Genomic DNA, 13586 nt, shown 5'->3' with positions numbered 1-13586 from the left:
CAAACACACGTGTTCGGAAATTATTCTCAAGGTTAGAACCAAAAGCCATAGGCAAGGCTGGAGTTTACAGTTTGTCCTGTGTTTGTCCAGCTCTTGCTGTGGCTCCAAAGTCTGTGTCCTCAAGAGGCACCTGCACCTTCTGGCATCTAGCCAGGGTGGCTGGGGACAGCACTGAAAAGGAGGCTGTGGGGACAGCACTGAAAAGGAGGCTGTGGGAACAGCCTGGTGCCGCAGCGCCTCCTCAGCTCGGATTGCTTCCTTCGTTCCAAACATGAGGAAGCAGAAGCTGTCACAGCAGCGGCTAAGGAGGCTGGCACACCACTGTTTGGCCAGGTCTTCCACCCTCCCCCACGGTCAAACAAGCAGCCATTATTTATAAAAACTCAACACACATTGGGTTTTAATGAGAAAATAACTGTATACTTGCATTGAATGCCTCACAATCACTATAAAACCAAAGCAGGATAATAACATTTAAGTGGTTAACATACACAGGAAAGCCAGATACAGAGTATAATTTCCAAACACACTATTGCTGCCTTTTCCCCCTCCTCCCCCAAGAAAAGAAAAATAAAGAAAAAAAATCATTTGGGTAAAGAGCAACACAAAATCAAAATTGGCAGCTCACTGAATGCTTACAATTCAGGAAATTGGTTCTTTAACTAAAATGGAATATATTCACCATCTCTAACAGGCTACTTTTTTTCAATACATAGTTTAATTAAATCCATTCTTTAGTTGGGAAAAAAAAGGTTTAATTATTTGTCTTCAGAGACAAGAATCAACACTGTTTTAGTGTTCCTTGTTATGCACTAATATATGTGTGTGTGTGTGTGTGTATATGTGGACACTGATCTACATACGGCTTATATGTCATTGTCTAGGGTGAGCAGCATGCATGGGTATGAAGAGGCAAGTAAATTGCATTGCGTCATCCAAGTAAAACACAGCCCGGCCTCCTGCCACTGACAGACCCTGTTTCCATAATTTCTGGATGAGAAAGCCAAGGCATGTCAGTAGTTAATCAGCTCCGGAGGAAAAAGAACACCTATACACACGGCAGAATGCAATACTTCCAGAAAGGCTTTTCACATCTACAGAATCTATACATTTTGTAAGAGGTAAGGTTAACAAGCTTACGTGCTATTTGGGGGTGGGGCCGAGCATCAGAGCCAAAGTTTTTCGTAAGCCTCTTTCTCTTGATGGATTAAGCAGGAATGACTTTCCTCCAGGGGACGGTCCCATCTTCAGAAAGTTAAAAGGGTTCATTTGGAATCCCAGAGCCTAGCACAGAGGTGTATGTACAAAGCGGTGGCCCAAGGTTTCTTGAATGAATAAAAAACTCAAGAGCACAGAGAAAATCTGGCTCTCCCAAGTAAACTGTTAAGTTTACATTTTAATGGGATTATAATAGGATCTTCAGTGAGTAGAGCAAGAAAACAGACAGCAGTAATCCGGAAGGCAGCATAGGAGAACTAGCAAAAGTTAAGAGATGTAGGGGCCACAGTGAAAAGAGCATTGTGACTGTGGGAGAGTCCCAGAAACAGCGTTTCTTTCCTTATCCACACACACAGCATGGCCCCAGATCCCCCAGCTCTGTAACTCTGATATTCCTTAAGGAATAAGTGTTCTGGTTCAATCAACTGTGGTCAAAGACCACTTCATTGTCTCTAAAGCGATTCTGTGAATAGTGTGGCCTCTTAAGCTTTTCTCTTAGCTGTACATTCTCTTGTCAAATGTAGGTTTCATGTAGCACATGGTTTTCTTCAAAACAAAACAAAAAACTTTAAGTCATAAGGATGGTTTCCTCTTGTGAAAAATGGGGGAGTTATTATCAAGTCTCTACAAGATCCATGAGTCAGTCTGAGAAAACATGAAGCACATTTTTTGTGCAACCCATTGAACTATCCTACTCTCCAGCCATCCTAACTGCCACTGTGCCTGGCGCCTGCAATGCTGCTGCCTCTGTTCTTATCCCCATGTCTGCCTTGGGAATGCCTCCTTGTCGCTGAGTCCTCAGTCCAGGCATCTGGGACCTCTAGCTGGAAATTCTCAGGCAAAGACAATCCTTCTTCCTGGGTCCTCCCATTCCATGTCTGGACTTCTAATCTAACATGGATCTCATTTTCCTGAGAATGTTAGTTTTCATGGCAGCCTCTCTCACTATAAAATGAATTTCCTGCAACAGGGATCATATTTGTTTCGTGTTCCCAGTGGCTAGCACATTTTGTTGAGAACTCATTCAGAATATTCAGGAGAATGAACCATATAAAGATGGTGCGAACTGCCCATGTCTGTTTTGGCTGCCATCTGTAGAATGTGGCTTCAAGTTACAGGTTCCCTTGATAGTTTTAAAGGATCCTCATTAGTGGATGCTTCCTTTTTTTTACTTTGTGCCTACTTCTCATCTGTGAATAAACGTCCCCCCCTCCCAAGTCTAATAAAGAAACAAAGGAAATGTGGATTAACATCTACATACAAATTTTGTGGAATTGCTATTTGTTAGAATAACATACTAGAGCTTATGACATAACAATATAAAAACAAAATGATTTTCAGTGAGGTCTGACTTAATTATTGCTTTTTTAAAAACCACAGTTTTAAAACAAAGTGGAAAAAAAAGAGAAGGCTGGTTATTTTTTCTCTCTCTCTCTCTCTCATGGCCAGAATTGAACATTTTCTCATCCAGAAATTTAGGGCACCCAATTATTGAATACCCTTATCATATTGCTTTAAATGACAGAAAGATTAAAGCTGGCATCCTCTATAGTATACTAAGCATGAATACAAAGCATGAGAATAAATAGGAGACTTTCCTAAATGTCAAATTACAAAACTGCTCAAAACTCTGCAACTGTGACTCATGCAAACACCTTGTTAGGTCAATTTAATATTACAAATACTGCATCAGCTCAGTGCCTTTATATCCCTTTTCATAAAAAAGAAATTCTCACTCACTCCTGAAGCCAGCAAACAGCTTTGGAGGAATTACCTGTACACCCAAGTGCCATGGTCACGCTGCAATTTTAATCCACACACACACATACACCCTTACTTGTGAACATACACATTTTACACAAACACACAGTGGTGTAAACACACACCCCATCTTTAGGATTTGTAGCTGATTCCAAGCCTGCACTTAAATTTCTATTCTATATTTTTCTTTGTATAATCCTGAAAAACACTGTTTGCTCAGCAAAAATAGTATCTCTTACCTCCTTATCTTGTTCCCATTCTTTCTTCCTCCCGCCCTTGTTCTCTCTCTACCTTCATTACTTTTCCTTCGTGTTTCCTTTCTGACTGACCCAAAAAGAATCCATCATTCTTCTTCCTATCTCTAAGGCCCACTTTATAATACAAAATAATTAGAAACACCTTTTTACTTCTTGTCATCCACCTCTCCAAGGCAGAGTTTGCCTTTTTTTTTTTTTTTTCAATTATTTCACTCTAAAAATACCCCTACCATCTTGAACCAAGTTGTTCAATGTAGACAGATTCTATACATGTATATATTCCCCCATCCCATCATAAAAATAGTTGTTGCCCACTAAATATATTTTCCTATGAAGAAACGTAACTGTGAAAATGTGTTCTCATAAACTGCAGATCAGTGAAGAGAATAAGCAGACAAGATCCTAAAGCTAATATCATCCATTTGGTTTGGTTTTCTCTTCCCCTTTTCTCAGCCTCCTAATGTAGCAGAGATTGTATTTGCAACATGAAGAAACATTGTCTTAAAATGTGAATTGTATGAACTGTGATTATGAATTGTTCTCGATTAAAAATAATTAAATGTAAGAGAAGTGGAATCATAACTGCCTCTTCTGGGCAAATATGGAGAGAAACGCCATTCATTTTATGGCTGCTGGAGAAAATGGAGTTAATGCAACACCCTCTGATGCTGCAAGCGACAGGTGGGAAACTGGTGTAGGGAAATATCCTGTGCCGTGTAGGCTGCACCAGCCTGGGCCCTACTGCTCTCTAAGTGGCCCTATCACCACTGTCCTTCATCACCCAGAGAGGCTGGTCTCAGTTCCGCCTGTAGCAACTATGTGGATTTGCTTGTAACATCATTTGTCCTTTTGGATCAATTGTGGATTGGCCCAAAACCAGACACTGGGATTGAGTCACCAAAAAAAATCCTTTCTCTTTTGACTCCTGGGTGTCCAGAGTCTGATGGGTGGACTTCCTTTTTGTTTTATTTTTCATCATTGTGTATTGCAGCTTCTGGTCTACATAAGGATTGCTGAGTTTGTTTGCACTTTAATAAAGAGTCCATTAAAATGCTTTCAGTTGTTGATTTCTTGGTTTCTTGGTCTCCCAAGCACCAAAGACGTTTCCTGGGTTGAAGGAAGTTTATTCGTTGTCTTCTTCCTCCTGGTTGGCATAGATCCCTGCTTCCCAGCGCAACGCCAGTGCGCTCTTCCTTCGATTAACCCGTGTGGCCTCAAGGACCTGTAAAGAGAGGGGGAAAAATTATGCAGAGTTCATGGATGTTAATTATGAACACAAACCAACTTCTCTGTTTCTTTCTTCCTTTTTCTTTATCAGCTTGAGAGGAGAAAGTGATAAAGTGTCTAGTACTGCTGAGAGATAGGAGAGATGCTGGGAAAGTGGAATGGGAGGTTCTGGTTATGCATTCATCTCACAGCCAAAATTCATCTGCTACTTGATCACTGGTTTTCACTACAGAGAGACTGAATTTTCATGAAATGTTCTGCAAATTTCTTTGAACTACACGTGTCAAGTTTTCAGACATGCATGTAATAGATCAGTGCTGTCCAACTGAACTTTATGCAATGATGAAAATGTATCTCTGCTATTCAATATGGTAGCCACTAGCCACATGTGGCTATTGAGCACTTGAAACAGGGTTGGTATGGCTGAGAAACTAAATATTTATTTTATTTTAATAAATTTTAATTTGAATAGCTCCATGTGACTAGTGATTATCATATTGGACAGCACACTATAGATGGTCTTAGTCTCTTCATAAACAAGCAAACCAGAAAGTAATTCCAAAAAATGGGACCAGTGTGGATTCAGTCCATCAAGCATTGCGGACCTACCTAAGCTATAATGATATTTATAATACAAAAACCCACTTTGGCAAAATTAAACTAAAAAAGCCGTTAAATGGAAAAAAATAAAAAGGGTTCTTGGACCAATAAAAGCAATCTCAGCATTCTGATGCAACTTCAGGCCTCATATACTAATCAATGAAATGAAAGGTAACAACATTAAGAATAAGTAGGCCCACCACCCCTGAGGGATAGCCTCCCTTCCTCCCATTCACTAGAGCAGTCCGTGGACTCCTGAGAGGAGACTTCAGCCTATCTGCTCCAGTTTCAGTGTAATCAAGAAGAGATTCCAGATGAATGGCATTTAGGTTGCCAACATAGGAAAAATAGTTCTATTTCATGACATTGCAGCAAATGCAAGTCCAGGCATGCTCACCAATTGCCCTGGCATTTGCTTAGGACATACAGTTTCTGATTTAAGAGAAAAGTTCAGTAGAGCCAATATTGGTTGATTATGCAAACTGCAATGAAGGCATTGCTTATTCTAAATGTAATCAGTTAGGCAAGGGACAGTGATATTGGTGATATGGATTGGCTGTGTCCCCACCAAAATCTCATCTTCAATTGTAGCTCCCATAATCCCCTCATGTTGTGGGAGGGACTCCGTGGGAGGTAATTGAATATGGGGGGCGAGTTTTCCCATGCTGTTGTCGTGATAGTGAATAAGTCTCACCAGTCCTGATGGTTTTATAAAGGACAGTTTCCCGGTACACACTGTCTTGCCTGCTGCCATGTAAGACGTGCTTTTGATTTTCCTTTGCCTTCCGCCATGATTGTGAGGCCTCCCCAGCCATGTGGAATTGTGAGTCCATTAAACCTCTTTTTCTTTATAAATTACCCAGTCTCGGTTAGATTTTCGTAGCAGTATGAAAATGCACTAATATAGTTGGCAACTCCAGAGAAGCAAGGAGATGCAGTTACAGGCAGAGTGGGGAGCCCAGACACAAGCAGATTCTGGGTAGATGGGAGCTCTGGGGGTCCATCTCAATCTGCTTCTCTGCACTTTTGCCAAATGAATGGACCACCTAGAGCTTCAACATGCTTTCCTCTGGGAAGCCTCCCCTATTCCGCCTCAGGCATATTTGCTGAATGAATGATGCATTGTTAAGCACATAAGCCATGTCATAATGTGTTTTGTATATGGTCACTCACTCAGTATCCACAGATATCTACGAATAACAAATAAGTAGGAGGAAAGCATGCTTCCAACTCTGCTATAGTTAAATAGAGAAATTTTCTAATAGTTTAATGTGTTGTAGCATGGAACTGAAAAACAGCACTGGATTGCATGTGGAAGTCCTGGGCTCTATTTCCGGTTTTGTCCTTTGTTGTTCATCTCTTTTTTTGAGATGGAGTCTCGCTCTGTTGCCCAGGCTGGAGTGCAATGGCGTGATCTCCATTCATGGCAACCTCTACCTCCTGGGTTCAAGTGATTCTCCTGCCTCAGCCTCTCAACTAGCTGGGATTACACACGTGTGCCACCACGCCTGGCTAATTTTTATATTTTTAGTACAGACAAGATTTCACCATGTTGGCCAGGCTAGTCTCGAGCTCCTGATCTCATGATCTGCTCACCTCGACCTCCCAAAATGCTGGGATTACAGTGTGAGTCAGTCACCATGCCCAGCCTGTTGTTCATCTTTTATCTCACATTTCTTTACCTATAAAATGGATAACACACCTACCTCACAGGCTTTCTCAGAAGGCACTGTGGACTCTGAAGTCTAGGCAGCTCTACTTTAAATCCTCATGACCTTGGAAAAGTCAGTTACCCTATGCCTCAGTATCCCCAGGTAAAATGGGGGTCATAAAAACTACAGTATAAAGTTGGACAGGGAAATAAATGAGGCAATGTATCAAAAATATTAAATGTAGTTCCCATTGCACAGTAAGCTCTAAAGCAGAGCCTGCTATGATGAAATAATTATTTCTATCATCATGTGAAAGGGATTTATAAATTATGAAGTGGCATATAAATACATGAGGTATTTTATAAAGAACTCTACACTGTATAAAAGGATCATCTCTTTGCCTTTCAGATTGCAGATACAAACAGAAAGGTTTACACAAAAGCTACAAGTAAATCTAAAGTTCTAAAAATTATGGTCCCCATCCTCTTGGAATGTTCTTTTTCTTGTTATTTAAACCCATTTTAATTCTCAAACAATTTGAGCAAATTAAGTTTGCTCTGCTTTTCAGGAACTCTTGTTACAAGCCATCTATCGCTCCAACTTACACATGTTTATTAGTTTTCTACCAAGTATAAGGCACAGTACTTCATGTTGAGGATAGAATAGTCCCTTTCCTCATGGAACTTAGTAATGAAAAGTATAATGGGCAGAAAAATAATATTCATAATTATGGAAACATTTAGTTTAGCGTGGGTTTGGACATCTGCTTGTCAAGAGCCCAAATAATTCACTTATACCAAAAATGAGCTCTCTTCATTCCCCTGGTTTTTATGCCCACTTACCATGGCCATACAATAAATTTCTATTGAAATCTAAAGCCTCTAGTTAAGGCACAGACAAGAAAATAAACATCATTACTGAAATACCTGGCAACCTTGATATAAAGCTGTCTTTGGGTTCATAAGGCTTATGACCCAGGGCTGCCTGGGAGTAAAGCTGCCCCGCAACTGGCCTTCAGAAGATTCAAAAACCAAGCCCTTGGGGAAGGTATGTGAATGAGTATCTGTTCCGTAATTAATTCAGGCATGCGTGTGTGCACGTGTGTGTATGTGTGTGTGCATGTGTGTGAATCTCTAGCAAATTTAGAGCTCTTATTACTTGTTTATTACTGCATATTAACTTTACTTTCTAAAGTTCATTCCTTCATTTTCTGGGCAAAAAAGCACATCTCTGGGGCTCTAATAATCATCATACTCACGTCCTAAGTAGTATGTTACTGTTTGAACCCTCTCGATACTAGTCTCTGAAATCCATGCTGTTATTACTCCTCTTTTTTTATATGAAGAACCTGAAGCATAGGGAGGTTAAGTAACTTGCCCAGAATTACCCAGTTAGCAGAAGGCAAAACCAAGATTTGAACTCCGCACTCTGGGTGCAGTTCATGCTTGAGGCCACTAAACTATATGGCTGCCCAGTGGCTGTAAGGAGTCCAGAGGAAGATGCATCAGAGAAGAGCTATCAACACTCCCCATGGAAAAAGGATCTGATTTAAAGTTTTGTGACTGGGTGTAATAGCTCAGGCCTGTAATCCCAGCACTTTGGAAGCTGAGGTGGGCAGATTGCTTGAGGCCAGAAGTTCGAGACCAGCCTGGCCAACATGGTGAAAACCTGTCTCTACTAAAAATAAAAATTTAGCCAGGCATGGTGGTGGGCACCTGTAGTCCCAGCTACTTAGGAGGTTGAGGCACGAGAATCACTTGAGCATGGGAGGCAGAGGCTGCAGTAAGCTGAGTTCACACAACTGTACTTCAGCCTAGAAAACAGAGTGAGACTGTGTCTCAAAAAAAAAACTAAACTAAAATAAATAAAGTTTTCTTGGTTTCACAAATTCACATTCAGGTCTGGTGGAGAATAAAAAATAATTATCTTTGAACAACACTTGAATATTAATTTTTCTGTCTAATGCTTAGAGAATCCAAGTGACTTTGGAGAGCAATCAGTATAGACAATTTTAATTTGGAGATATGAAACAAAAGACAGATATGTTAAATAATATCACCCTATTAATATTAATATTTATATTTCACACCCCTATCTGCTCTTAAATTGAAGACAGAGTGAGCCCAACTCTATCTTCCTGGGATCTATTTGACCAGATTTTCATTGTCTTAAATTGATTCAAAGCAGATGGGCTTAGTACTAATTCTCAAACTGCCATCCTGCAAATGAGAACCACAATTAGACATTAAAGAAGGTACAGAATGACATTCTCAATATTCATTTCATATCTTATGAAAGAAAATTCTCAATATTCATCTGATATCTTATGAAAGGAAATTACTGACAATCAGCAGGTCAGCTCTATATTTAAATACAATTCTTAGGTTAAATAGTGACCAAAAAACTTATTATGCTACAGGTTAATACAATCAGTTTTAAAACTAATTTACAATATTAGTAAATGTTAGGATGTTTCAGTCTAATAGTCAGTGCTTCTCCTCCTCGATACAGAGAGAAGTTCTTCCATAGGTACATATAGAGACATGTATAATAACATTCAGAAAAGCATTATTTCTAACAGTTAAAAAAAAAAACTGGAAATAGTCTACATTTCCATCAATAGAAGATTGAATAAATAATGATATATTCATTCAATGGAATACTACACAGCAGTTATAAAAAATGAACCAGAGCCACATTGATCAACAAGGACACAACTAAAAACAATGCAGACAGAACAAAGTCAGGAGCAGCAGATACTGCAACATGACTTACCATTTATACAATGTCTTTAAACATGCGAAAACCAGATGTTGTTTATGTATATACACATTTGTATAAATATAAAACCATGCATGAAAATCATGAACAACAAGCTCAAAAACAGTTACTTCTAGGGATTGCAGGGGAGGAAGGAACTGGGAGAAGTAACAAGAGGGCTTAAATTGTATTTGCTATATTAATTTCTTTTAAAAATATTAACTATCATGAAATATAAGATTGGGCAAAGCTGGGTAGGTGGGTTTTATTATTGTATTCTCTTATATGATTTTGAATGCCAGTTCCACGATATCAGGAACCTTGTTTTGTCGACTGCTGTATTCTTGGAACTTAGAACAATGCCTGACACACAGTAGAGCCTCAAAAATTGTTAAACGAATGAATGAATGATTCTCTCTACAATTCTATATATTTGAAAAAATCTTTTTAAAATAAAAATAAAATATAGAAATAAACATATGAAAAATATTGTGCTTTCTCAGCAAAAAGAAAAATGGACAAAATAGAAAAAAAATTTAAAAGAGAAAAATATTACATCTTCTCATATTTGTGCAATCTGTATAAAAGGAAAGAAGACTTTTGGGGACCAGGAGCAGTGGCTCACACCGCAACCTCAATGGAGACTGAGGCAGGAGGATCACTTGAGGCCAGGAGTTTGAGACCAGCCTGGGCAAAATAGCGAGACCCTGTCCCTAAAAAAAAAATTTTTTTAATTAGCTGGGCATGGTGGCACACATCTGTGGTTCCAGCTCTTTGGAAGCTGAGGTGGAAGGATTGCTTGAGCCCAGGAGGTCAAGGCTACAGTGAGTCATGATTATACTATTATACATTGTACTATTCCACCCTGGATGACAGAGTTAAGACCTTGTCTCTTAAGGAGGCTTTTGGAGAAATCAAGGCTTCAAGTTCCTAAGATAAAAATACACGTTTAAAGATTGGAAGGAGGGAGGCCTGGGATGGTTCACATTTGATAAATCTATAGATTAGGATGGTTCATCTTAAATCTATAGAATGGAGATTTCTAGCTTTATGTTAAGGTAAACAAAGAATGGGTGAAAATCAATAGCTCAATCTGCATGAGCCCTACTGTTTTCCAACCAGACCAAGTATACTTGCTATTAACACCTTAAGACTCTCTAAAATCCAAAATAGCCCATCACTTGTGTCCTCTGGTCCAAACGCCTTCAAGATCCGTGAGCAGGCCAGGTCTTCCCCAGTACCCTCCCGCTCACCCCCACAGCCCAGCACAGCATAGGACAGCATACCACTGTGTATCACTGTTGCATGGACTCCAACATTTTGAGGCAGTCCCATAATTCAGAAAAGGCACACAAAAAATACATATGGAGACAAGCCATGTTTCTTGCCATTTTCATTTAAGTCATCAGGAAATGGCAAACCACCACAGCATGCACCTAGATCATGCATTCGGTAAGACCAAGACAAACAAATTGAAAAGTACCTCGGAAGTCACCTTGCAAGACAGTAACTTAGAGGTGTACTGGCAGAGAGGGAAAAAACCAGGGTTAGTACATGGCAGTGACACACTTACAGAACACCCCCTAGCCGGGAACAGGCACCACACCAGAAGTGGATGTGAGGGGAAGTAATACCAGACTTGCTCCATCTGATATTAGTTTATTTATAAGTCTGTCCTTTGCAGCAACTAAATATCCTATTATTCACTAATAAAAATATCAGATAAGCCGTACTTTGTTAATTCAAAATGTTGCTTTCATTTTTTGCACTTTGAATTAACAAGATTCCTTCCCCTCTGCACACAACCAGCTGCCCACCTGGTCCTTGGGGGCCATTTTGGATTTGCTAGAATCTGTAGTCAAACAGCCTTTTCTCTTCCCGTAGGCTTCTCTGAACCCCAGAGCCATCTTGTAACCAGTTGTTCCATTAAAAAAGATCCTAATCACAGGAGTTGGGTTGTGGAGGCAGATTCTCTGAAACTGACCTAAGAGTAGCCCTGCCTAGGCAGATAGACCATACTGCCTCCCTCATCAGAAGCTTGTGGGCCTGGATGAGGTGCTGAGAGTGGGATCATCTTTTTATAGCAATTTTGGAAGACTATTTAGCATTAGTATGAGCACTTGGGAACTGAAATAATCCTTTAGTTCCTATAGGGGACAAAAAGTCTTCCGCAAAATACAGAAGAAAGTGGCCTGACTATGGGAAATGAGATAGCAGGACCAATTTGGGGCAGCCCTCTCCAGAATTACGGTAATGAGCACACATTTACACTGCTTAAGGCATTTAAGGCATTTATTGGTTCGGGGCATTGACAGTCATCGACTAGTTAGTAGGATCACATATCTGTGATCACTGACTGCTTCTTATATGTAACACTCAGGAATTACAGTTCTCTCATGATCGGGATAATGGCTGGGAGCTGACAAGTCAGGGGCTCTTCTCTCTCCTTTGCACCTTCCATAGAGTAGGAGTGAGAACCCAAGTGAGAGTTAGGGGAGCACAAAGCATCACTGAGCTTCCTGTGGGGTCTGGGGGAATGGGAGGCAGATGGGCTTCCTTCGCCCACTCAGCGGGAGTGTGGCCACAGCTCTCAATGCATGACCTGGTCTGGAAGGGAACTCTCAGCTTTGATGTAGCCCAGGAGAACGGATGAGGTCTTCTCTTGTCCTAAGACAAGACAGAGTGGTTGGATGACCTCTCAGTAATTAAGTCTTGGGATGAGATAGAGAAGGAGACCACATAGGAAAACCTCAGTGAGAGCAAATCCTGTGCTAGAAGTAAAGATGGGGCTGAACACCTGGGAGACTATAATTTGGACTCTAGTCAACATCCCTTCAACTGAGAAAGACAAAGCAAACCTTCCAGATGTCTATGAGCATCACTGACTCAGTGACCCATCATCTTCACTTTTTGAGGCTCAGGTCAGGTTGGGGAAACAATTGGCTAGAAAAATACGGTTTGCTTAAATACAGTCTTGTAATTCAAGATGGACTGATGAATAATAGTTTCCTAGAGGGATTCTTCATGCCTGAAGGAAAAACATCCAAACAGCCCATCATTTGTGCCCACTGATCCAAATGTCTTCCAGATCCATGAGTGGGCAACCCCACCTTGGAAGCAGTCCCTTTGCAAGGCATCAAGAAGCCCTTTAGGAAACTAGGATTCACTAGTCCATTATGAATTGCATGACTGAGCAGAAATGGTATGAGACCCAGATAAGGGGACATTTCCACACAAGAAAACATTTCCAGATAAGAGAAACCCACAATATGAGTAGGATTGCTACACTGCACAAAAGCGCCAGGCTAAAGGGATGAATGGTGCTGAAGCCCAGTCCCCTATTATACCTCCAAAATGTGTGGCTGGTGCAGGGCTGTATCTTCACAAAGGAACAAGGGTGGTTTTTTTCTAATTCACACAAAGGCCTTGCAAGGTTGGTAAACAGCCCTGGGTAAGTGGTTGGGTGGGGATAGTAATTCTCCTGGCCCCAGAATTAGCCAAGAGGTCTTTTAATAAGTGAGGCTGGAGATACTCATTGGTGACTGTGATATGCAGGACAAAGAAATCAGCCCAGGTGCGTGAGGACTGCAGCCACTAAAGGGAGCACTTTGCTCAAGTTCTGAGCTAGTAACAAATATGGCCAGTTGCGAATAACTTTTTTTTTTTTTTTGGGAGATGGAGTCTCGCACTGTTGCCCAGGCTGGAGTGCAGTGGCACAATCACAATCTTGGCTCACTGCAATCTCCGCCTCCTGGGTTCAAGCAATTCTCCTGCCTCAGCCTCCCAAGTAGCTGGAACTACAGGTGTGTGACACCATGCCTGGCTAAATTTTTTATATTTTTAGTAGAGACGGGGTTTTGCCATGTTAGCCAGGATGGTCTCCACCTCCTGACCTCGTGATCTGCCCACCTTGGCCTCCCAAAGTGCTGGGATTACAGGCGTAAGCCACTGTACCCAGCCAGGGATAACTTTTTTATAACACCACTCCCTGACTCCCATATGCCAGGGGCCTCCCTGAATATGAATTTTTATAAAGTGGAAAACTGGAGAGAGCAGGGCCCAGAGCTGAGTCCCTGTGGACAGGACTCCAGAGGCCACCACAGCTCTCATG

At 40.9% G+C, this 13586-nt stretch overlaps 1 protein-coding gene across 21 annotated transcripts in view; it reads right to left on the bottom strand.

The window, feature by feature from the left end:
- Positions 1 to 372: 372 nt before the first annotated feature.
- PALM2AKAP2 (PALM2 and AKAP2 fusion) overlaps positions 373 to 13586 on the bottom strand; it is a 527870-nt gene continuing 514656 nt past the window's right edge. For 11 of the 21 annotated variants that reach the window (XM_035307774.3, XM_035251605.3, XM_078375297.1 and 8 more), the window contains one exon: positions 373 to 4458. In XM_035307774.3, coding sequence (XP_035163665.3) covers positions 4451 to 4458 — 8 coding nt within the window. In that variant the 3' untranslated portion in view covers positions 373 to 4450. 21 annotated transcript variants of the gene reach the window in all.

This window comes from Callithrix jacchus, chromosome 1, assembly GCF_049354715.1.
Source record: "Callithrix jacchus isolate 240 chromosome 1, calJac240_pri, whole genome shotgun sequence".
Taxonomy (NCBI): domain Eukaryota; kingdom Metazoa; phylum Chordata; class Mammalia; order Primates; family Cebidae; genus Callithrix; species Callithrix jacchus.
Note: the sequence above shows the minus strand (reverse complement) of the source record. Positions and strands in the feature narration are given on the sequence as shown.